Here is a 26,714-nt window from a genome sequence, read left to right on the forward strand (position 1 = left end):
TGCCTTGGCGTTTAATCAACACAACGTCTCTATTCTATATCTTTAACCTTACTGATAGACAAATCAGTATGGCCCAAAAGGGAGCTGATTATACAATCCTGAGCATTGAGAAACTTGAGAGATTACCAATGACAATGTCAGAACGACCTGTCAGTGAATGGATAATACATGGAATAATAAATATTCCAATTTCAACCTTCAGGTTTCAATACTGCCAAAAATATATACAGGCTGGCATGTACGAAAAATTGGGAAAAGGGTACATAAAAACAACATGGAACCTGCCCTATTCACATGCATGTGTCAGTAATAAAGGACAGAAAGTGTTTCTTAGTGGCAATAATTGGGCAATGTTACTAAGCGGTACATTTCTGTGTAACGGAATTAGTTTGCATGGAGCCTGTGAAGGGAACTCAAATAACCTTTCATGTCACCAGCAAGGCGCACCTGCAACAGAGATAGGACCATTCTTTCAAAGACTCTATAATGGGAGTTACATTCTAATTGTAGATCACAGATGTTGTAGTCTTATGCCCGGGACTCCTTATCTCGTAACTACGACTGCGAAGGTCAAGTGCTGTGGACACTCATTGTTCCCCAGCTCCTTTCCAGACAGGGAGGCAAGGGCATGGCCCAACTTGAAAATTACTTCTATTCGAATAGATACTTTAAGCAGAATGAAAACAGTGCTTCTTCAGACGCCTACCAGGCTCACGTCATCAAAAGAAACGTATGATCTCCAAGTCGCAAGGACGACTGCAGAGATACATTCATTGTTATCAACTAATTCCCCCATACATTTCGCAGAAATCCTGAATGAAATCTTGAATATTTCTGATACCAGTGGTGTCTCAAAAGTATTTAAGACAGTATTTTCGATGGCATTAACACCATTCAAAGCCATACTGTGTATTTTTCCAGATTTCGTCCATTCGATTTTTGGCGGACTTCCCCTCATTTTAGGACTGATTGCAGGAATCCTATTCCTAGTCCTTATTTTTCGTTATGGCAAACCATGTCACAGACAAAACACCTGCGACAAGGGAAGAAACAATCCTAGCCATTGGATACCGGGACCGGATATCAAGAATCCTGGGACTATCCCGGCTTAGAGACCTGAACATGACTTGGTTTCTATCATTTCGACCTATGTGGCAACGATGTGTTTTACCTGTATTAAGGTGCCTGCTATGCGGAGAAGAATGCGTGTTAGACACCACTGTTCTGACGCTACAATCGGATGCGCCAATGGATGCAGAAACATTGTTGAGTCCGATCAAGGCTCACGCTTTGTGCTGCCCTCAAAGGCTACCAATCCTGATGACGGCATTCGTGGAAGCTTCACCACTACGATTAAGGGGTAGTGAAGTACAAGATGAAAGCAGCATCGATCAGGTACGACCTTCTGTCAGCAATCCAAATCAGAATGTCAATGGAGACAATCATGCGCACGAATGCATGGTTACACCTATTTCCGGGTTAGTGGAACTCTCCCAGGAAGCTGTTGACAACTTTTTCGAAAGCCTAAATGATATGATGTTCTCACCAGAGCAGAAATAGAGACTTTTGAACAAACTCGTACACGGCGTTCCCTGAATTTGGCCTTCAACTTTAATAATAAAAAGTCACATGAACAATTTTCCCTCCAGTTCACGGACAGCAATTTTTTCAGCAGCCCCAAAATATTTTTGTATATTTTTCGGGACACTATCTTCTGCTTAGAGTAAGAACTATTCTTAGAGAACTAAGATTTCTAAACTTAGATAGCTTATCGACTTTAGCTGCCCGCTGGCATGTTCATAAATATTTTATTCTGTGATGAAATGGTCTCGAACTTTTTTTTCTGTATTAAGGGCCATTTCATGTGTAAATTCTCATATACCGAATAGCAATAATGTATACAAATGCGTGATTACTTTAGCATTATTCTACAGCTTGAGTGCATACAATACATATGACTGCAATTTTTCCGTATATTTGTAAATTTCAAAATGCATTTATGTATTTTGGGGTGGTAAGGTATACACACTACTCTATAGTATGTTGTACTATGTTTTACTATGCATAGATTAGTAAATATGACCATAGTTAGCGTGGAGTGGGTGTGATGTATTCCTATAGGTTCTGAATCGATCCCCCTATTCCTGACCCTATTCTGGTTAACAAACTAACAAGTTAACTAGCAGTCAGCCCATGAGGCAGCAAACCCCCATGATGCAGATACCGTTATCTGACGAAGCCACACTACGGCACAGGAACGTGTTATCTGATTAGGTCATAACGCTTGCGATCTAATTAGACAAGCGATATTCCTCCAGCCCCTGATAAGGCATACAGAGTTCTCAAAACAAATCAAACCTATGACAACCTGGGAAAAACCCTGCGGCCATTGTTTTGATTTCACCGAGAACTTCAGCAAAAGAATGTGCTAACGACCTGGTCGTATGACATCCTTATTGACGTATCTATGTCCATCCTTACGTCAATCTCGGCACCTTAAAGGTATAAATATTACCGATATTGCCCTATGTAAAAACACGCGGTGGTGACGAAACGGAGCAGCCATACTTGCCGAAGCCCAGAGCAGAGCAGACCCCGCTGGCGCAGCCCCGCCTTCCTGATGCGCTGAGAACGAGACGCGCTGCTTTCTCCTGCCGAGAAATCCAGCACCGGCGCTTCCGGGTAGCCCTCGCAGGCAGCCTGGAATATCGAGACCAGAGACGAGAGATACCATCCCTCATTCATCCTAAGATTCCAGGTACAGAACTGAATAACCCCTCGCAGAGAATTCTTTAGTCAGTCACTTGGCAAAAACAAACTTAACTTAAACTGTAACTTTCTATTCCCGCCCACGTATTAGACTTAGGTCAGGTACACGGGGTAGGCGTATCTAGAAACACCAGTTGAGTACGTTTAGTCAAATGTATATGTGTATGTAATATATTTTATTCATTTTAAACCTTCATATGGCTTAGAAACCATATCAATGTTTTTACAGTATTATTTTATACTTCTGCTTTTAATGTATGCACTTTACTTAACTATAAGTATTGCAATAATATCGATCCATTTCTCTTGTACGAGAAAAGAGACTGATCAATAAATAACATCTTTTATTGAACACGCCCGTCTCTTCCTTTTCTCTACAATCTGATGAGACTAAGAATGCACGTACTGACTGAGTAAAATAAATTGCCTTTTGTTCACACGACTCTCGAGATACACTCTTGATTAGGGGAGAGCAAAGTTGTCATGTTCTATGGTTGTCAGAAACTAAATCCCTTCTTGTCTAATCAGGGAAGTTAATTCCTTCCTGAACATTCGAGAAAGTTTCTAGTGAACTCTGAGCTAGCTGGCAAACCCAAAACTTTAAGTCTAATATCGACAGTAGTAGACCTAGTTAACGTCTGGTCTAGGCCTATACTATTGAAGGTATTATTCCAATGCGCAGAGCCTATTGGGATAATAGGAACTACACTACAAGCCTTGCGCCTCTCCAAGTTGTCCCTATCTAATTTGTCGCATAGGACAGTCATGCACTGGGTCATGTCTGTCATGCCATTTGCCAGCGACTGCATGCTGTCCGAAATGTTCCCTATACCCTTGTCAATGTTATCTAGCTTGTTGTTAATGCTGCGCACCTGCCTCTGAACACCCATCATTGCTTTTGCCTGCAGGCGCTGGACCTTCACCATGGTGGCCTCCAGACCGCAGAAGACACCCTCAACGTCCTGCCATTCAGCTCTCTCCCGTGCCCTTCGGCCTCGGACACTGGCCCGCACAGCTCTTGGAGTGGGCTGCTGCTCAGCGTTGGCTGACTCTGGTGGATTGCTTGCCTTGTCACCCTCCTCCTCTTCCTCCTCAGATGTTTCTAGAATACGGAGAGGGGGCACATCAAGCCGCCTTGCCCTTTCCTGCACTGATGATGGTGTTGTTGGTGTGGGGGAATGTGCTGCTGCTACTGACTCCTGAGTCCCAAACAACAGAGGTGACTGAGGCTATGGTGTGGTTGTTTGCTCAGGTGCCTAGGTTGCCTGCTCTGTGTTCTTCCCTCGCTGAACTGTGCTGGGACCAGCTTCTTCTCTCCTCTTCTCCCTATCCATTGCTGTGCTGCGCGATAACTCTCCTGTGGACAGACATGGACATTGTGTCAGTGGAGTAGTTCACCTGTGTGTCATGATTAAATCACACTACTATCACACATTTGCCTGCTCCTCATTTGCTTCTGCTAGTAGTGTGTTGCATCCCTTGCTGTATGGTATGCTGACGGCATTGCTTTATCTACCTATGACTACGTCTCCCATGAAGCATTGCTGGGCATTAGTAAAACCTGTTCTGGAGTGTGATGTAGGCACACAGAGTGGGGAAGGGGAACAGGGAAATGGGTTAATGATAGTTTCCATGCTTCTTACCTTGTTTCTTTGCAGCTCTGACGGAGCTGTCAGCGTCCCTAATGCCATGGATGCTCTCCGGCTCTAGGGTGGATTCCACAAGCTCCTCAATGTCTGTGAGTTGTGGTGCTCGGTTTCTGACTCCCCCTGTTGCTGCAGCTTCTTTTCTGTGGGCAGCTAGTTTCTTTTTGGTGATAATACGCAGGTCATACCACCTTTTTTTTAAGTCATCAATTTCCCGGTGGGTGACCCCGATGGCATTTACCTTTGCTTGGATATCAATCGAGGTAGTGCGCTTGACAGACTCTGCAACATGCAGAGACTGTTTGCCAAAGATTTTGCTGTAGTGTTTCACCACCTCTTCAACCAGCACCTGCAGTTCTGCAAGGCTGAATTTCAGTTTCCTCCTGCACTCTGCTGCATCCCTCTGGCCATCCTGGATCCCCATTGTGCTGTTCAGGTAAGCTCAGGGAAGCCTGCTCCTCTGTCTGTCCTCCTGCTCTCCTGACTGTTCAGTTTCTGCACCTGCGTGGGTGTAGCCACTCCCAGGTACTAGGGAGGGGTGCTTGATTCTGATTGGTTGATTCCACTGTACCTTTGTTTTTGGGTGTGGTTGGTGTTTCAGATTGGTTCACAGGCTCACATGTTTGTCAGTTTCAAATTTCCGATCGGTATTTACCGAAGCGGTAATTTTTGATTCGGTGAATTCCGATTCCGTAAAACCCATTCATTCCTATGGGCCTCCTGGCCCATAGGAATGAATGGGTTTTACCGATTCGGAATTTACCGATTCGGAAGTTACCGATTCGGATTATACCGATTCGGTAAATACCGAATTCAGATTCCGAGTGATTCCGAATCGGTAAATTTTACAGATTTATTACCTACATATCAATTTCCGATTCTGAAATACCGATTCGGTATGAGTCGGTATTTAAGATTCGGAAATATTAAATTACCTACATCTGGCCCCAAATATTAATGTGTAGGTTATCTGAACTGTGAATAAAACTTCACATTTTTTTGTTCTTTCCTCGAATTACAGTTCATTAGGGAAGGAAGTATAGAAATGCCTCTTGTATGAAAGGTCAGGTCACAGAACAGTAGCTGAGATAAAACAGAAAATTATTTGAGACCCCATCCTCATTTTTTAAGGTGATCAATGGGCAGATCTGTTGCAGGGGAAAATAATTATTCAGGAGGGCTCGCTGAACCAGCCCGGTTAATATTAAAGAAACAGGGTTCTATTTGTGAATGCTACTAAATGGGCGGCAAATGCAGGTGTGGAGACCTACCAGGCAGCCCTTGTCCTTTATAAATAGACCGGTATCAGTTCCCCTCAAAGTAGCACCCCATATTCACAAAGTGGAAACTATCCCTCAAAGGGAACTTTCACTTTACAAATACTTACCTTCAGGAGTAGGTTTCCAGTCAACTGTTGCGATTGCAATTTACAGTGTAAATCAATGATAGATTGCATTGCAGTTCGGAAAGGCACATGATACCCCTTTCAGTGCCACCCCTCCTTCCGAACCAAAATGAGTCAAAAAGTGCATATTGTGAGTCTGAAAGACTTTTTCAACCTGCAATGTGGCTTTGTAGTTTGTCAGTGTGCAGTCTCAAACTATGACATTTTGAGAGTTTCAGGCTTTGACCTGTTAATGTAATCCATTTACTGTAAGACATCAAGCAAAATCACCATACCACATTCTAATTAAACAGACCTCAGACATTTCATTAGTTAAAGACGGCAAATGATCTGACTAAATTAGGCGAAGACAAATCTCCTACTCTCAAATAATATCTTGCAAACATAGCAAAGCCTATTACAGGCTAAAAATTCTGCAATACTGTCTGCAGAAAAATCATATTTTGTCAACTATGATCATCAGCCAAAGCTACTTTTATTTGCACGTCACAAGTCTAAAAAACATACATTGGATTACCTTATTGGACAGATATTGTGTTCAAATTAATGAGTAAATCACAAGATTATTTACTGGCATGCTCCTTCATACCCAAATGCATTACTTTTAAGCATGTGCACCTGTAGGCTGCATTTTTCATTTTGAGACGGTTTCTTTCTCACTTTGCTCAATTGGTATGTGGGAAGCTTGCTTTCTTTTGGGCAGCAGTCCAATCTACATACTGCATCTCATACTTGACAATATGCCAGCAGGGCTTCTGTGAACCAATGAAGGGAGATTATTTTCAGACAAACCACGTCTAGTTGAGATCCCAGCGAATGATGAACTCCCTCAAAGTCACCATCTTTGATTCCAGCTACCAGACCAGAAGGAGCAACTGCCTCAATATCACTTAAAGGAAACCATGAAGTATTTACAAAAAACAAAGAGAAACATTTGTAAAAATATTATTTAAGAGTAGGCAGAGGTTCCATTGACATTTGTGGCCTGGTGATTAGAAAAGCAACACTGAGGCATCAAGCTGACAACAAAAATATTGGATACTTTCAGGAAGGAAAATGCTACACTCTACCAATCATTCAGCAATCACTCCACAAATGAAAACCCAGTATTCTGGTCAATAAAAAGTTCGCACTGAATACACTGTATAGTTTAAAGGAAGAAAAGGCTGGAGAAACTTGGAGAAAAATGCGGGCAGGCTTCTAGCCTTTTCAACTACCACTGCCTACTCCTAGAAGCTGTTTTTGGACCATTCACAAATAGAGGAGGAGGGGTCCCCTGGGGACCCATTTCCATTTGCAAACAGGTTGCCATCTCCTTTGAGGACGAATTTCAGTCCCAAAACATTATTATGTACCATAAGGAATTATTATATTGAAAGTTTGCCGTAAACACGCTACTTCCAAATAGTCATTCATTATGATTGCCTAAACCCATTTGGAGATTTAGAACCACGTTACTGAATAGCAAATATGTTTGATACATTTGAAAACCATATTTTCTTGTCACAAATCAAGCAATTTACCGAATTGCAGGGTTTGCAACAAGAAAATGTGCTTATACATCTAGCCATTGATCTTCATGGTGGTGCAATAAGTAGTGGACTGGACACAAGGGGAATGCACCCTTCCAGACCTTCTCCCTGGGGTAGGTAAACCGATGTGGATCTGTCCTACCTAAATACATATTTGTGTTCAGACAATTGGGGTATTCCACAAGGTTACTCAGTTCAGTGGTGAAGGGAAGGAGGAGTCTCTGCTAGTCATCAGGTTGCAGAACTTCCACCCACATCTAAATATGCTAGTAAGTACCACCACTGGTTATAGGTGGCAGAAAGAAGTCAGATTGGAGGTGGGGTAGAGGAGGAGACACCTTCCCCTGTGATTTCCAAATTGGGCAGGAGGGGTAGCATGTACAAGGGCGACACTCAGAGTACGAGGTTCCTTCACAGCGCGGCTCAATCTTGTACTTGCTGCTGTCCCCCGTGTGCTACTGCTGCAGACCCATAGGTCAGGAGTTTCGGGCCCTCCTCCACCCGCAGACTTCTGCATGCACTTTATTTCCTGGTTGTCCAGTAGTAGAGCGTCACTGTTCTGATGCTTGACTGCCCTTATTTCTCTCTTTCAGCTTTTTCTCTCTCTATTTCTTCTTTTTTCTCTATCTCTTCCACTCTGCCTTTTGGCTTTGCTTTTTCCTTTCGCTTTTCCTCCTACTTTCTCCCTCATCACCCCTGCAATCCCCATCGGCTGCACCCGACTACTGTGTCCTTCTCTCTTTCTACTTTTACCATCTCTCTTTCTGCTTTGCTCTTTTATTCAGCATTTTGGCTTTGCTTTTCCCTTTTTTCCTTTCCTCCTGTTTTCTTCCTCGTTGCGATCCCCCGGGGCCTCGCCCCTGCCCCCGCACCCTCCTGTGTCCCTTCCCGCTCCCATGTTTTCCCACCTCCCAGCTGTCCAGCCCCACGCAGCACGAAAGTCAGTCACAAGCAGTGGGCACGCCACTGGCAAGCCCGTCTCTGCCTGGACCACGCCCAGTTCCAGGGACCCTGATTTTCAGACTTTCCACCGCTACGATGCCAGCTCCCTCCCCACCCTCAGACCGGGATGCCATGCCGCATGCCATCTAGTGTCACTCAAGAAGACCCATGGGCCCTTTGCCTGCCGAAACTGCAACCACGCCTTTACCCACGCCAACACGCCAGCTACTCTCACCGCCCAGCCGACCAACAGCGCACCCAAATGGCTCAATTGCATCCTCCTCATCTTGCAGTCCCACCATAAATACACCACAGAAATCTGGGACTTCCTTGACGTCACTGCTCCTGACATCACTTTCCTCGCGGAAATCTGGACTAACACCTGCTCTAGACCAGAGATCGCCATCTCTATGCTCAACAGCTACAAAAGCTTCTACGAGGACTGACCCGATGGCCCAATAGGAGGTATCGCCATTGTCCACAAGAATACCCTCCGACTCTGATGACCCAGTGGAAACCATGGAACGCCTCCACCTCCAGTTCAAGACCAACCACCCTCCGTGGCACCCTTTTCTACAGGCCCTCCGGCTCCCAACGGCCCTTCTCAAACACCATTGTAGACCTCCTCACATCCCAGGCTCTCGCATCCATTGACTACATCCTTCTTGGAGACCTCAACTCCCACTTGGACAACCACAGTGACCAGAATACTGGAGAATCTTGTCAACAGCAGACTCAAGCAGCTAATCACCGCTCTGACCCATACAGCCAGACACACACTATACCCTGTCTTCTCTGCCAGCGGTAACATCAGCTAACCACCGACTCCTCCTGGACCGACCACCACTGCGTACATCTTGCCTTCACCACACGCACTGCACACCAATCCACCCCACCGCAGCTGGATCAATGCCACTGTTGTACGTCTCCTCGACTCCTTCAGCACAACCACTCCGCCAACACCAATGGACGCCAACACAACAGCATGCAACCTCCACCAATGGATCTCCATTTGCGCTGACACTCTGGGGTCTCTCAAGAAAAGACCAGGCAAGTAACACTCCTAGAAAGCCAGCTGGTTCACTCACACCCTCCACGAATACAGACGCCCCTGCAGACGACTCAAGAAGAGACAAAGAAACAACAAAACACCAGAAACTAACACTATCTATAAATCTGATGTCAACGCACACCACCTCCTCCTCAAAACCACAAAGAAAACTGCCATCCAAGACAGAATCTGCACCAACGCACACAACTGCAAAGAACTCTTCACCATTGTCAAGGAGTTTGCTAGGCTCAACAGCGAGACCACAGATCTCCCTCCCTCCCAAGACCTCTGAAACAAACTCAGCACCCTCTTCCACCACAAGGTCAGGCATATCTAGTATCGCAACTTCACCCGCAACCACCGCATGCAACCACACCACACCCCAAAGGACCATGCTCTGTTGGACCCCACTCACAACAGAGGACACCTTCAAGACCACGAAGAGCGTCCAATAAGGAGGTCCGTCTGATCCTTGCCGCAACACATCTTCCACAGAGCAGCAGCCGCCATCACCCTCCACCTTCTCCGCACCATCAACTGCTCCATCGAAACCGCCACCTTCTCTGATGACTGGAAACACTCTGAGATCAACCCTCTGCAGAAGAAGTAATCCTCAGACCCAACGGACCTCAAGAACTTCAAGCCCATCCCCCTCCTCCCCTTCCCAGCCAAGGGCATAGAGAAAGCCATCAACACCCAAATCTCCGCATTCCTATAAATTAACTACATCTTGGCCACCTCCCAATCCAGCTTCCGAAACAACGACAGCACGGAAACCACACTCCTTGCCGCCACCGATGACATCCACTCCCTCCTCGACCAGGGCGAGACTGCAGCCCTCATCCTACTGGACCTCTCAGCAACCTTTGACACCATCTCCCACTGCACCCTAATCACAAGACTCCATGATGCTGGCATCCATGACAAGGAACTGAACTGGATCCACTACTTCCTCGCCCGCCTGACTCAGTGAGTCAGACTACCCCCGTTCCTCTCAGGACCTACAGAGATCAGCTGCAGAGTGCCCCAGGGTTCCTCTCTGAGCCCCTCCCTCTTTAATGTCTACATGGCTCCCATCGTAGCAATTGTCATAAGCCACGGCTCAACATTGTCTTCTATGCCGACGATACGCAGCTGATCCTCACCAGTGAGCCCAAAACCGCCAAAACCAACTTCCACAGTGGAATGAAGGATGTTGCTACCTGGATGAAAGATAGCTGCCTCAAGCTCAACTCAAACAAGACTGAAGTACTCCTCCTGGGACCCACCCCTTCAGCCTGGGACGACTCTTGCTGACCAACCGCTCTGGGATCCCCTCTCTATCCCCACCCTGATGGACCACGCATGCAACCTCGGCATAAAACTGGACTCATCGCACACAATGAACCGCCAAATCAACTCAGTTTCCTAAGCCTGTTCCCATGACTTTCAGATGGCTTACCACAAAATTCAAAACACATACACTCATCGCCAGCAGACTCAACTACAGCAATGCACTCTATGCCAGCGTAACCCAGAAACTAGCTCAAGAATCTACAGAACGTCAAAAATGCAGCAGCCAGACTGGTCCTCGTTACCCCACTGCAGCCTGATAACACAACGTCTCAGACACATCCACTGGCTCCCAGTCAAGAATAGAATCACGTTCAAGCTCCTCACACATGCCTACAAAGCTCTCCATGACGAAGGACCAGCATACCTGAACCACCGCCTCACATTCTACGTACCCACCAGACAACTCTGTTTCACTCAACTTGCACTAGCCTCCATCCCCAGGATTCACAAGACCAGAACTGGAGGAAGAGCTTTTGTTTACCTTGCCACCAGGACCTGGAACACCCTGCCCCTCCACCCCAGGAAATCCATGTTTCTGACCAAATTCAAGAAAGACCTCAAGGCCTGGCTCTTTAAATGATCCTACCCCCAGAAGGAAAAGCATCCCCACCTCAAGGGCGCCTTGAGACCCTCATGGGTGAGTAGCCGTGCAATACAAGCCCCTGATTGATTGAATAGTACCTCCTGTGAGTGTCAAAATAAGGACCAATGTGCATGGTTACCAAAATGGGATTCATGTCAATTGACATTTAAACAAATATGTACAATGTTAGCACTAGTAATGTATTCCTATTTGTAAGCTCTGCAGCAACAAATGATGAACGGAATGCTGAATAATTCAAACGGTCTCCCCAGTCAAGAGATCTGGGTTAAATCTATCGTTCTTTTGCTCCCTATGCCTTCCCAGTTTGGACCCGGCCATATCAGTCTTGAACCTGCTCCTCATGGGAACAGTCTCGTCTTAACAGGCATGCCGGGTCCTGCCTGGACTGGAAACAAGCATCCCGGGGTCGGTTTCAGGGTATATCACCCCTCATTAGCCAGGTTAGCTTAAATCCAATGGCACAGTGAGCAAAGGACCCATGTCTGGGTATACCCATCCAACTTAGGACGAAAAGTGCTGCAGAAACAAATGATGGACAGAATACTGAATAAATCAAACATTTTCGCCCAGTCAAGAGATCTTGGTTAAATCCACCATTCTTTTGCTCACTGTGCCACCCCAGTTTGGACCCATCCATAAGCAAATCGGTCTTGAACCTGCTCCTCATGGAACAGTCCATCCCGAACTGCCAAGCCGGGCCCTTACTGGACCAGAAGCAAGCTTCCTGGGACCGGTTTCAGGGAATATCACCTCTCATCAGCCAGGCTAGCTTGAATCCAGTGGCACAGCGAGCAAGGAACCCACATCTGAACATACTCATCCTCTTTGGGCAAAAAGTGCCGCAGAAACAAATGATGGACAGAATACTGAATACATCAAACATTCTCCCCCAATCGAGAGATCTTGGTTAAATGCATTGTTCTTTTCCTCACTATCCCAGCCCAGTTTGGACCCAGACATATTAATAATAAGCTGCACAATCTGAAAATTAAAAATTGATTACTGTTTTCTGATAACACAAGCACTGCTTGTAAAAAATGTAGTGTACCTTGGTTTCTTCATCCAGCTGTTTTTTAAGATCTTCTATCTGAGAGGTCATTAGCATCTTTGTTCTATTTAGCTGAATAGTTCTGTTTTCCTTTTCTTCTACTTGACGAGTAAGCTCATTATTTTCAGCTGAAAATAAACAATTAGACATTAGAAACTGTTATGCATTGCTGTGTGTGTGTGTGTATATATATATATTATATATATTCACTGAAAAAAACAAAGTTTGCAGGGACATTATAGTTAGGCTCAGATTTCACTCGTACAAAACCAGTGACGTTGAGCAGCTATAGTTACCTGAGCTAACTATAAATTATGCCCCCACAATGCACTGCTTATGACCTCACATATTATATCACTCATGACATGGTCAGTAACATCACTGATGACATCACTGATGAGATCATTTCGTGACTGTGTTTCGTAAACATTTCTAAGACTTAAAGATATATACTAAGCTACAGCATAAGTTAAATTAATTTTCTTCTGTACTGGTAATTAGCCATACTGATGGCTGTGTGACTGTCTGTATCAATGTGTGAGTGGATGTATTAATGAGTGGGTGTTTGAGTGGTGTATGGATGTGTTAGTGGGTATGTGAACAGCTGTATGAGTGAGTGAGTGGCTGTGTAAGTGGCTGTACTGGAGAGTGAGTGGGCATGTGACTGCCTTATGGGTGAGCTAGAGGCTGTGTGAGTGCCTGCATAGGTATGTGAGAGGATGTGTGAGTGGCTGTATGGGCAATTGAGTGGCTGTATGGGTGAGGGGGTGGGTGAGTGAGAGAGTGGCTGTATGGGTGAGTGAGTGGGTGTGTGAAGGGTTGTATGGATGTGTGAATGGGTATATGTGGTTCTTTGTGTGTGTGAGCAGTTGTATGGGTGAGTGAGTGGCCTTGTCAGTGGCTGTATGGGTAAGTGAGTGGGTGTGTGAGTAGCTGTATTGGTAAGTGAGTGGCTGTGTGGTTGACTGTATGGACGAGTGTGTGAGTACCTGCATGGGTGAATGAGTGGTATATGAGTGATGGAGTGGGTGTGTAAGTGGCTGTAAGGTTGTATGAGCCAGTGTGTGTATGTATGTCTATATGATTGGGTGTGTGAGTGGCTGTATTGGTGAGTGAGTACATGCATGAGTGCCTGTATGGGTGAGTTAGTGGGTTTGTTAGTGGATGTATAAGTAAGTGGATGTGTGAGTGGCTCTATGGATGAGTGATTGCTTGTATGACTAATGGTATGGGTCTGTTAAGGGGTATGTAAGGGGTTGTGTGGGAGTGGAAGTGGGTATATGAGAGGTTCTATGGGATGTGAGTGGGTGTGTGAGTTGTTCTATGGATGATGCCATCAGTGATGCCATTTGAGATGTCATCAGTGATGCCATTAGTTATATCACTGACCATGCCATGAGTGATGTAATATGTGAGGTCATAAGCAGTGAATTGTGTGGGAGTAAGTTATAGTTAGCTTGGGTAACTATCGCTGCTACAATTCACTGGTATTGTGTGAGTGGAATCTGAGCCTAACTATAATGTCCCTGTAACCTTTGTTTCTATTAGTGAATTTTTATTTTTTTAATTCTTTTATCTAGCTGTAACACCCCTAAACCTTTGCTTTTTTCAGTGAAAGTCAAAGGTTTTGTTAATTGTATTTCCTAACTGTAACCTGTAATCTTTGAGATTGGGTTTAAGAGTGGTTGTATAGTTGTGTGAGTGGTTTTGTGGGTATGTGAGTGGCTGTAAGGGTTGGTTAATGGGTGTGTGAGTGTTTGTATGTGTGTGTGAAAACATGTGTGAGTAGGAGTGGGTATGTGGGTGTATGAGTGGCTGTATGAGGCTGTGAGTGGGTGTGTCAGTGGATATGTGGATGTGTGAGTGGGTAAGTGAGTGACTATATGGGTTTGTGAATGGCTGTTTGGGTTTAGTATGGTCCAGAAATTCCCTTCAAATAGCGCCATGAGTCTACTTTTACATCAAAATGGTTGTTCCATCGTTCCTTTTGGACAGTTTGAAAATTAGGATCATAAAATAGACCAATGGTTAAATTGTGAGCTGCTGCGATTTATCTGCAGCCTTTGAATTTCATTGTTCAGGTCCCTCGAACACAGACAGTGTGAGAAGGTTACACAGATGAATTACTTTAACCTTCAAAACACCAAACGCTGTATCTTTGATGGTCATTAACTCTTAAGCAGCTTTTTAAATAGACAACTGTGAAGAGCATGTTTTGCTATTTGTGCCTGCGTCCTTTCCTGTTGTACAGAGCCCTTACACTACTAATTTGTGGTAGCAATATATCAAAAAAATACAAAATGGAAACATGTCTCGTACAACAGAGTGGGAACCACTAAATACTGTTGTTCTCTAAAGCGCTCTGGAGGCTCCTTGAACCAATGATGAAGGATACAAATCTAGTGCAAGAAATATCCTTCCTATTAAAACTGAGGGGCATATTATCAACAACTAGCGATATTTCTTGCTAAAAAAGCTTAGCAACATGTATTTTATCGCTGTGCATCACCAGATTTTATCGCAGAGATAATGTGCTATTAGCAACGTTTATCTCCAAAGCGATAAAATATCTGGTGATAGCGGCGAAATGCGTGAATATCGCTGGAAATTCAGCGATTTTCAGGAATTATCGCTAATAGGGACTTAACTTGAATATCCACCTCCCATTGGATATACAGGCTAAGAAGTGGTCTGAGCAGGCATTAGGATTTGGCAATATTCGCGCTTAGCGCAAATATTTTAAACGCTACGCCTGCGTTGATAATAGGCGATATTGATGTTAGCGACTGCTTTCAGTCGCTAACAGGTTGGGTATGCCCACTTTGCATGTCATTAGCGATAAATATCTTTGACATGCAAAGCGGGCCCCAAACCGCTCGCTATCACCTAAAAGCTGTCGCTAACTGATGTTAGCGACAGCTTGCTAATAGGGCGATGAAATAATCGCCGCTGTGCTGCCGAAAACAGACGCAAAAGCGGCTATAATTTCATTTCGCCTGCCTTGGTAATATGCCCCTGAATTTCAGTTGTTTGCAGAAGCTTTAGATTGACACTCAAACCTGCCAGACATAATCTAACACCTGACTTGATAATAGCTTGCAGAGTATCGGTGTTTGGGAGGATGTAAGAAAGTGAGTAGGAGTCTTGAGGGGTAAAACGTCTATAAAAGATGGGGCATCAGTTGAATGTCACATTGCAAAAAACAAACAGATACAGCTGGGAGAGGGCTTTTCCAGGACTTACCAGCAGTAGTTGTGTAAAATTGTGAGCTTGGAGTACCCAGCTCTTGCATGCACAAACAGTGCACACATGCTTCAAAGCACATCAAACTGTGCGGCATCAAGGATGACGATAAGCAAGATGAATGGGGGCTATTGCTTTATTCAGACTGAAACTGTATCTGCTGGCTGATTAATCACAGGGATGGTACTTAGTTTCAAGACCTTGATTATGTTTTATTGGTTTAATTCACTGAATGTTTTTCAAAGGCAGACTGACGGCCACAGTGAATGTTTAAAAAAAAAACAGCAACAAGACATACCTTGAAGTCTGATTACGAATTAGCTTCTGCAAATCAAAGGTTACATGCTTAAATTGAGTGTCACAGATGTTCAGTATGGGCATTATTTTGTTGTTGCAATTTTTATGTTGCGCTAGTGTTTGGCCCAAGGGCATTAGGGTGTTTTACCGCCAGATGACATTAGGCAGAGTACATTAATGTTTGCTTTGTTTTTCATTCACAGGAAGATTAACTGACTTTTCCAGAATCACAGGTGCCGGGACTCGAACTTGGTTCACCAGTTCTAAAGTTGCCAGGCCTCATAGTTAGGCCACAATTTTCTGTGATTCTTTGAAGCCACTTTTCAACATTCTCATTATCTTTTTGGCTTTCAACAACATCTCACCTCCGATCAGGTGTGTTGGCTGCCATGTCTACTCACCCTTATTGATACTGGATAGTAGGTGGATAGTTCCTATCTCAATGTGCATCAGGTGGCCTGTCCCAATAAGGTGTCAGAAATTAGGATGGAAGGTGGGGACTAGGGCCTTTAGCATATACCTTGTAACCCTCCACCACGACCTCTTGTAAACCTAAGAAAACGTACAGCAGGGGCAGCAGCTAAATGGTGTCACAGGGAGGAGACTCGGTGTGGTATATCACAAACAACTTGAGGTTGAGATCATAAGTGATATTACATTTGTGTGACATTTAATTTCAGTGTGGTGACATAGGGACAAGTGCACATATGCATTACTTTAACACCTGATGAGTGACGCTTGGAACGGAAGCATACGATTCAAGTCTCTGGTGCTTGCATAGACAGGGGTTCCTAGCAACAACTAAATATCAATCCACACAAAGCTGAATGTAGATCCCCTCAATAAACAGATCCTCCACGCCTCTCTGGAGCATCACATTTCAGAGAGGCTAATCAATAATGCACTGAAGGTGACCATCTAGTATATTTATTTAATAATTTAAATATTATTAAAAAGCAATCATGCTTCCCTGCAAGTTCCCTGCCTGCACGTGTTTCGAATGTGGACAAGGGGTGGCATTGCACCCTCAATGCATGGAAAGTTTCGGGGTGATCCGGCAAGCGAGGGTCGAGAAAAAGAGGGGGTTACAAATTTGTGTTTCCCAGGTTAATTACCCTAGGGATTTTGACACACACAGCCCGAACTGCTGGATGGAATTACACCAAATTTGGAACAAACCTAGCTCTTTTTCCAGAAAGAGTGATTTTTGTTATTTGGTGTAAATCTGTTCAGTAGGATTAGAGATATTTAAAGAAATCAAATTTGTGTATCTAATGATGCGAAGACTCAGCAAACCCTCGCAATCTTGAGCTGAGATGTGATTGGCTGCAACACTACAACCAGGAAGTGTTGGCTGCCATCTTGAGACATAGCTTCAGCTGAGTTCCAGAACAAAAATGTAAAGAAAAAGACAAGGGGGCAGAATTGGAATACCGTGACCCCTTAGCTCTGGTCCTGAGGCCCCGAAAGAACCCGCCCAGGGCAAAAAAAGCATTTCTTTTTTTACATTTTCACAGAAAGTCGTGGCATATTTGTGACTCTGGCAATTCTTTTTTTTTAACGTGCAGGCTCCCACACTTATTTTGAAAAGGAGGGGGGCACACGGAGCTCTCCTCCTGAGGCTTTTTGAGCCCCAGGGGCAATGGCCTCCCTGGGGCTTTGCTGAAATAATTAGTCGGGGCCACACGTACACCATGCCCCCGGAACAAAGACCACCCTGGGCCAGCTATTAAAATACATGTTGGAGGTGGGACGTGTGGCACCTCTCTAGGTCCGTTAAAAGGGCCAGGTGACCCCCACCTCCCCAGGGCCGTCCCGTGAAAACAGAAGGAGGTCCTGGAGACATTAACGGCCCTTGGGACCGCCACCCCCAAGGTCCAGATACTGCTATGTCCCAGGGCGCCCACCCCAGGACTCAGCTGTTTGCTTTTGCTTGGTGGGAGCTGATATCTCCCCCAAGCAAAAGCAAACACTCTGCTTTCAGTAAGCGGGAGCTGTCAAAGTGCTCCCGCTTGCTGGAAGTAGAGGTTTGATCTTTTTCCCTGCCCACAGACAAGCAGACAGGAAAATAGATGAAAGGTAGCTTTCACATGCAGAGAGCTGCATTTCCACCAGCTCCCTGCATGCAAGAGCAATTGTCACTCCCGCAGGAGGCCTTGCGACTCCCCCTCCGGTCCCTATCCTGAACACTGGGTTCACCTGGTGGGACCAGGGCACAGAGTGACACATGGCCAGGCCCTGGCGGATGGGGTTTCCGGGGTAGAATTAGGCCCGGGGAGGGGAGCCACATGGCCCCCCTTTACGTTTTGGCCTGGCCCCGGGGGGTGGAGTCTCCAAGGCTCAAATGGGCCCAAGGAGGGAGAGTGCACGGCCCCCCTCTGTGATATTTATGTATAATTCCTTAAGTGTTATTGTAGTAGCTTAGTGTTTACTCATGAACCTACATTCTAATCTTCTGCCTGCCTGTTGTGGGTTTAGCATGTTATCTTTCAACTGGATAGGAGTTGGATGGCAGGCTGGAAACAGAAGTGGATGGAGTTTCTGTTTCACTATGAATAAATCTGGATTTGGCCTAATTTCAGTGGTGCTGTCATTAGTAAATCCTCCAACTTCACATATGGTGATGAGGATGGAAAGCCTGGTTTAATTTGGGACAACCTAAGCGTTTTTATACGTTCTTCCTAATTGTAAGCTTCCTGTTGAGACGGAAGCTTCAACACGTTGCCTGCACCTGATTAGTGCTGGACGTATCTGCCAGACGATTCTTGTTTCTGTGAGGTGGCATTCTGAGGAGCCATTTTGTGATATTTTGAGATTTTTGGGACATTTTGTTGTGTTCTCCACATTGGCATATGCCAATCTTAAGACCTTTTAATGATCATGCTGGCTCTCGTTCCTGCATGTGTGCTCACCTGTTATTGTGGTAGCTGGTGTCCCAAAAAACACCAGCCATGTCACGGGTGCCTAACACTCTCAAGTGGACCTCGCCCGGTATATCGCTCATAATGGCTGTTTGTGTCACAATTATGAGCTCCTGTGGAATCTCCAATGGCATCTTTGGAGTAATTCACCCCACACACAGCTGGCCGTGCTGCTATTGGCTGTGGTCTCAGGCGATTTCCATCTATCTGCCAGTATTGCAATGTGAGGTTGTGCTGTGGTTGGTGCATGTTAATAACACAGTTATTGGCTGTACGTTACTGGCATCATCATTGGCCACTTTACTTTTGCAGGGTTTTCACTGGCCACTTGGAAGTTGGCTGCAACGTGGGTGACGAGTTCCAGTCACGATTTCCTGCATAGCTTTGGAGCCAGCATGCTGTTCACTGCAGCAGGCTCTGCAGCTACTTGGAATTGCTTTGTCTGATGGAGTTAAACTACAGCTAAAGATGCTATGCTGATACAGAGGTATATCTGACACCAAAGAGTGGCCATTGAAATGCCGCATCAGAGATACTTTGGAAGTTCTGTTGACTATGTTTTTATTTACTCATTCCTGCTCTATTCCAGTTTGTATTTACTATCAAGTAGTCTTAGAGTGACTCCGCACCTAAGGCTCTCTTGTTGTATTAGTCTGTGAGAATGGGTGTGTTTATAGTGATCATAATGCATAACATTTCTTCCCCACCTTTTTTTTTTCCTCTGCAGCACACTTATAAGAAGGAACACACCTCCATTCATTGATTTGTGCAGGAAGATTCCCCTTTCTGCACACATACAATCTTGCCTACACCGCAGGCACTCTTGCAACATGATACAAAGGTGTGTGCCTGCATTGGCACAAGGCCGCCAAAACGGTGCCAGTGCAGAGGGAAAGGACAGAAATGCGCCCTACATCATAAATACGACATATTTCTGCCCTTTCCTTTTGACAAAGGGTTACTAAACTGCCCTGCATGAGGCCCACAGTATTTAGGATATAGTGGAAGGTTATCAGAGTTTGTAGCAGACACTCTTGAAGGAGACAGAGGGTAGGAGGGGAACACTATTATTGATGTTCTGAATAGAAACATACAATGTTCGTTCACCACTGCAATCAGGCCAGCAAAGCCTGGCTAGGTTTCAGTCTCCCAGAGCAACGATAAGAGCTTGAAATGTACTAAGCATATTTGACACACTTGAGTACATGTTAAATGTACTCTAAACGAACTATTTCATCGTACCCAAGTGATCGATATATTCTTATTAACTGTTTGAATCTGGATTAAAAAGTGTGCAACTTTACACCATGGAACGAATTTGTTGCCACCTTTAATCTTTGTCTTTAGGTAGTCCTTACACAGCTAAATCAAATACAGGTGTTCTCGGAAATTGCCCAATCTGCCCTATGCACGCACTGTAACTTGCAACTCATTTATGTGGGATTCTTCGGGACTGTTCTCATTACTGTCAGTTGTTCATGCTTGTCAGAGTTAACATTGATAAATGAGCAAGTGGTTGCTTTCCTAACATTCTTTCGTAGACCTGAATACCATGTTTGTGTTTATTTTCTTCCAAAGAACGAAGTGGTTAGTGATCACAGATTCTCATAAAATGTGTGCATCTTTCGAGTAGGATCGTTGTGGAATTCAAATTCAGTAGCTAAGAAAAAACAGTTCAGGCATAGAAATAATTCATGCTACCCAATAAAAATGAAAAACGATATCATTGGCGAACAATTGAAAAATAGTCGTGATTCGGTTTACACAGGACAGCAAACATTTGTACATTATACAGAGAAAACAGTACAAGGCAATGGGAGGTATGAGGTCTGATGGGAGCCTTATATGGGTAGTCTACTCAAAATGAATCCAAGTGCAGGCGGTGTCAAAGCATGTTTCAGAGAGTTTTTACTTTGGGTTAATGGATCTTACATGTCTCTGTAGTAATGCCACATAATAAAAAGTAAATAACAATATCTGTTCCAGCATGAAAATATTTTGTGTCGTATTCCACAAACCTTGCTCAGAGGCAGCAACGTTGAGTATCGAGCAGCTCCACTGCTGGCCTCAGGTCTTTGAGGGGACTGCTACACTCACTATTTCGGTATTCACAGAAGTTAGGAGCCCTAACTTTAGGATTACTAAATGCCTTCTGTGAATACCGAAAGTCTTAAAGTTAGGATTTTTCTCAGTTTAGGAGTGGTAAAGTTAGGACTCCTAACTTTAGGAATCCTGAACGCCTTCTGTGAACACTGAAAGACTTAAAGTTCGGATTTTTCCCAGTTTAGGAGTCCTAAACTTAGGAGTCCTAACTTTACTACTCCTAAACTGAAAAAAATCCTAGCTTTAAGGCTTTCGGTATTCACAGAAGGCATTTAGGAGTCCTAAAGTTACTACTCCTAACTTCTGTGAATACCGAAATGAGTAAGTGCCTTCTGTGAATACCAAAATGAGTAAGTGCTTTCTGTGAATACCAAAATGGTGGTAAGTTTAGTATTTTGTCTTAAGTTAGTTTTGTGAATCGGGCCCTAAGTATTTAATTGTTGTTACTGATTATTTTTCTAAGTCGAATTTGTCAGTGAAATTAGTACACAGACTGACCTTCTATTTTTTAACAAAATGTATGCATTGGAGGGCTACCTTCTTGAAATCATTACAGATAGTGGTGTTCAATTTAATTCTCATGTGATGACAGATTTTTTTATGAAAAGGGAATACAATACTACACTGTTGCCTTTTATAGTACCTAATGCCCAATAGTGCTGTGGATAGAGCAATCAGGTTACTTAAGGAAGTTATTCAAACAGCTCTCACTTGTGGCATTGATGTTGAGCAGTTTGTGAGTGACAACGTTTGGACGTACCATAATACTTCTCAAAGTGTTAGTGGGGTGGCACCTTTTGCTTTATTAGGGGGTAGGAAATCCTGTCCTTGATTAGTTCCCACATGGCTCAAATCTTCTAGAGAGCATCATGTTGATTATGATAAACTAAAGCATAAAGTGGAATTGGCTCAATGCAAAATGAAATGTTACCATGATAATGGTAATCTTGAGGGTGGTGGTAAAATGTGTGTGGGATCTTAGGTTATGTTAAATAAACAAGAATTCATTTAAGTCTTAAGTAGATTTTCACTTCATTGGCCCTTTTCAAATTTTCAAACTTGCTTGTTCCTCTGTCAAGTCAGATTATGCTCGTTGTTGGGCAATGGGGAACCTTATTACCTTGAATGAGTTTCAACTGATGTTTTTCTACAAGGGCAATAAACTAGGAATATGACATCCAGTTTGGATTCTTCTGCTTCTGATGCTATGTCTTGTTTGTACTCAAAAGTGTCTACTTCAAGAGAAGTTCAAGATTCATCTAGTTATAGAACTGGGGAACATGTCACTATTAGAGGTGGTGGTTTTTCAAGAAAACTCGGATATTTGCAAGAACATTTTATGTAATTGATATTCCTTCAGTTTATTTTCTTGTTTTGGTTTGGTTATTAGGGAGGAGATGTTGTATTATATATTCATTGGTGGTTTACTTGTTTCTATCTATTCACTTACTTGGTTTTAGAATGGTGGTGGGGGTAAGCTTCCTGCTTTATCTTGGTATTCTTTGTTCTGCTTTTGTATTATTATCTGCTGGATGGGTAGTTGGCAGTTGGTGGTAGGAAGAAGGGCAGACGGGACGCAGGCTGGTGGGCTCGGCTATTATACTTCATCTATTAAAGAGGAGTACTCTTTTCTTACAATAATGGTATTGTACTCTCTTTATTGGTAGACCGTCTAACATTACAGAAATTTAAAAACATCATTTTCCAAACTCAGACCGGTATTATTCCCACTTAATATGAATTATCATTGAATAAAATCGTCGAAGAGATTTAAACAAATTATACCCAAATAACTAAATTATGCCAAACAAATGTTGCTGTTTTGAACAATTCATGCATTCTCATGTGCTAACCTTTTGTTAGGAGCAGGTTACCCATGTTCTGAGTCTTATACCTACATGTCTAGATGCCTGCTGAGATGCCCTTGGCATTGTGGATGGCAGGTACTCAGAAGCGTTTCTTCCTAGATCCTATGATACCTGTGGTTTTAATCACAGATAAAAGAGATGCCCCAAAAGGTACCCTTCATAATCTATTGGAATTGCAGTCTGTGACCTGCCTCCACTCCACCACTTTATATATTCAGGACACAACTCTGATGGCAACTGCACTAATCAATTAAGACATACCTGCACAAATTCACGGGGAAACCAAAGTAGTGTTTGCATGCATGTTTGCATACAGGTTTGTTTGCATGCATGTTTGCCACTACTGTGTCCCACGTGGAGTATCACCTGCATGAGAAGTCACAATGAAAGGAGAAAACACTCAATCAATGTGACTACATAACTTTTCCTTTTGTCATTTCAGTCCTCAGTCATGCCCCTCTTGAGATCCTAGTTTCACATCATCACTTCACTCTACTAAATCTTGTAGTCTCCTGTTTAGTTCATAGATTTTTTCCTATCGGTACCAAGGTTACCACAGTCCTGTGTCATTACTGGATTATGTAAACCTTTCTGGCACGTCCTAATTCTGAATCTACATACCTGCTTTCCTGCAAGTTTTATAAGTAGTCTGCTCCAGCTCATGTCTCTTATAATGATTTTACACTGCATCTGCTTATTGCCCCTTTAAAGACCCATTTGTTTACCCTGCTGCACAAGAGGTTTTCTCCATGTGTGTTGTGCCATTGAGCGATTTCTCTTCCCCAGACCTCCAGGTCTTGGATGGCAGACCCTTGCAGGGGAATTTAGTAACTAATGCCTTGTCCCAAACAGGACAGGATGAATTTCACTATGACCTGGGGATGACTTTCACTATAACCTGATGACCATCTTTTAGATGGGTATGAGGCCAAAAGTTTTGAATTCGGAGCTAGCGGACGCTCTACTCCTGGAAACCCAGAACTTCCCTTGGGGAAACTCAAGTCTGGCTGGCTAGGAGCACTACTGATTTATGGCAGTCTTCCTAATTGGCCAAACTCTAATTGCGCCCGAGTCTACTAGAGGCATGCTAACCTCACCACAGCTCAATTGATCTAAATATATAAATTAATAAGGAAGCAGCTCCTGTCAAATTCGTCAAGATCCTCTGAGTGAAATTGATGAACTTCAGTAGTAAAATGTACCTGGTATGTTTAAACACACTTTGCTGAGCATATCCCAAAGAATCCGTAAATATTGGCAGCATCTGGTTGCCTTTATAGTCTCTGAGGAGGCTTAGGAAACCTGCAGTAGTCAAGCAAGTTGGCTTTAATCTCTAATCTTTTGGGGAAGGTCTTGACCCCTTGAAGCAGAGGCTAAACCAGGCAAATTGTGACTACACATTATTAAGATGCCGGTTTCTTAAACATAAATGATTACATAATACATTGTTTTATTTTTTTTATCATTAAAAACGAACCTATTTCGTGTGAAGAAATTGTGGCTGTGTACTTTTATAGCTTTGCCAAAAATAAAGATATTGACTGACTGAAAGGAACTTATTGATTTTTTTGTTGTAAACACATTTTATTCAATGGCATCCAAGCAGTTAGGAGCAATACAATGGGATTCTAGAGCTTACATCGTACTTTCGACAATAGTTATCGACAACCAGATCCGAGGATCGCACAGAACCTATTGATGTTGGTAATTTAGCTCCAAAAGAATTTTCAGTTTGGCTCAATTCGGCCTTGGATTTGGTCACCTTTTTAAGGCTGTTCATTGTCATAGGAAAAAGCCTTCTGCTCTCTCGTTTTCAGACCGACATGTATATTTGAGGCACTTCTATAGTAGACAAGAACGAGTCTGGGTAAGAAAAATATGAATCTCAGGAAAAAACTAAATTTCAGGGATGTCCGTTAGCTATCGCTCAGGAAACATGAAATTCTAAATGGATAAAATGGTTAATGCTCCAAATTCTTCAAGGGAGCTGTTTAAGATCATAAATGTAATATCCTATCCAAAGAGCTCAAAGAACTTAGGGCCCAATTCATAAAAGTAATCTGAGACAAAATCCTAACTTTAGGAATTTTGGTCTTCACAAAGGGTATTTAGGAGTAGTAAAGTTATGATTTGCCTCAGTTAAACTTAAGTTTTGGTCTTAAGTTAAACTTAAGACCAGAACTTAAATTTAAGACCAAATCTTTGTCTCAGTTAAACTTAGGTTTTGGTCTTAAGTAAAACTTAAGACCAAAACTTAAGCTTAACTGAGACAAAATCCTAACTTCACGACTTTCGGTATTCACAAAGGGCATTTAGGAGTAGTAAAGTTAGGATTTTGTCTCAGATTACATTTGTGAATTGGGCCCTTAGATTTTAATCAGGCTTTTTGTGATGACTTGTCTCTTTATGAATTCATGACAACCAATGATCGCAAGGAAATACACAACTATATAGGACAAAGTCTGCAGGATACTTCAGATACAATGGTTAGGGAAGGTGAGACAGTTAACAAAGCAATGTTTTCATCCTTTTTGCCCATTTGAGAAGAACAGACTGAGAAGTACCTTTATGCACTAAATCAGGTTCCCTCTTTGGAACTTGCTTCCCAAATACTATCCACCAGGTTTTTGGAAGAGTTGCAGGGTTTATGGCCTCTACTATGAATAAAGACATTGTCACAGGCTGTTTTCTTAAGCTATGAAAAAGGGGATGGCAGTTAAGCCTCTATTAAAATAATGAATCTGGACCCAAAGGAACGAAAAACTATTGTCCTATATCCTTGCTTCCAAATCCCGCAAAAATCTTGGAGAAACATCTGAATGGCCAGCTTATGACAATTATTGAGGACAATAAAGACCTGGATTCCTCACAATTTGGTTTCCATAGTGGTTATAGTACAGAAACTGCCCCGGTTTCGGTCCTGTCCAGAGCCTTCAATATGGTTTTCTCTGTGGTTCTTACTTCCTGTTAAAAATCCTGCTTTGAATTGTTTAAGGTCATTTCTAACAGACAGAATACAAACAGTAACATGTAATCAGTTTAAATCTCATGTGGAGCACCTAAGGAGTCTTCTCTAAGCCCACATTGTTTAATTTCGATGTATCTCCGTTAACAAAACTGATTCACTCGCTTAGTCTTCAGGCCCTATCTTACGCTGAGGACATGCAGATTATTGTATCTATTACAGATGATAAACATCCAATAGTTGTCTACTTTAGCAACTGCATGACCGCAATTTCGGTCTGGATGAAGTATAGCTGTCTTAAATGAAATGCAGGTAAAACAGAGGTATTTGTTTTTGGAGGTCAGCCCTTGGTTTGGAATAGTAATTGGTGGGCAGACTCACTAGAAGCCCTATCTTCTCTGACTAAGTCAGCAAAAAATCTTCGATCTTTGATCAACAACTTTCCTCTGACCTACAGATGAATCAGAAGGTATCATCAAGTTTTAATATTGGATGTTATGAAAAGTTTTTCCTTATATTCCACTAACAGCACATAAATCTGTGGTCCTAGCCTCAATATCAGCTATTGATTAACGCAATGCCCTTTATTTCAACCCCAATACATTTTCCCCCAAAAACCTCCAAACAGTTCAAAATGCAGCAGTGAGGCTGATTTCCAGTTTCTGATGAGCTTGCTAATCTTCATTGGTTCCCAGTTAGGAAGAAAATTATCTTTAAAGGTCTCTCTATTGCTCATAAAATCCTATATAGATTAGGACCCTGGGGTATTAGATCGAAATTCCATTGGTATTTTCCGACCAGGCCACTTCATTCTGCCAAACACAATTTGGTGGTGGTCCCGTAATTTCGGAGAGCTAGTTGGGGTGGTAGATCCTTTTCAGGGGCCACAGCTAAGTTGTGGAACACTCTTACTCACTAATGTGTCTCAAGAATCATGTGGTTTTTAGAAAGGCTACTAAAAACGGGATCCTTGCTTCATAGAAAC

General features: G+C 43.4%; 1 protein-coding gene across 4 annotated transcripts in view; it reads right to left on the bottom strand.

Annotated features, from left to right (window-relative positions):
• MYH16 (myosin heavy chain 16) overlaps positions 1-26,714 on the bottom strand; it is a 1,068,458-nt gene that overhangs the window by 325,011 nt on the left and 716,733 nt on the right. For all 4 annotated transcript variants that reach the window (XM_078654769.1, XM_078654768.1, XM_078654770.1 and 1 more), the window contains one exon: positions 12,333-12,460. In XM_078654769.1, the coding sequence (XP_078510895.1) occupies positions 12,333-12,460 (128 nt within the window). The remainder of the gene's footprint in view (positions 1-12,332; positions 12,461-26,714) is intronic.

Source organism: Lissotriton helveticus, chromosome 7 (genome assembly GCF_964261635.1).
Source record: "Lissotriton helveticus chromosome 7, aLisHel1.1, whole genome shotgun sequence".
NCBI lineage: Eukaryota > Metazoa > Chordata > Amphibia > Caudata > Salamandridae > Lissotriton > Lissotriton helveticus.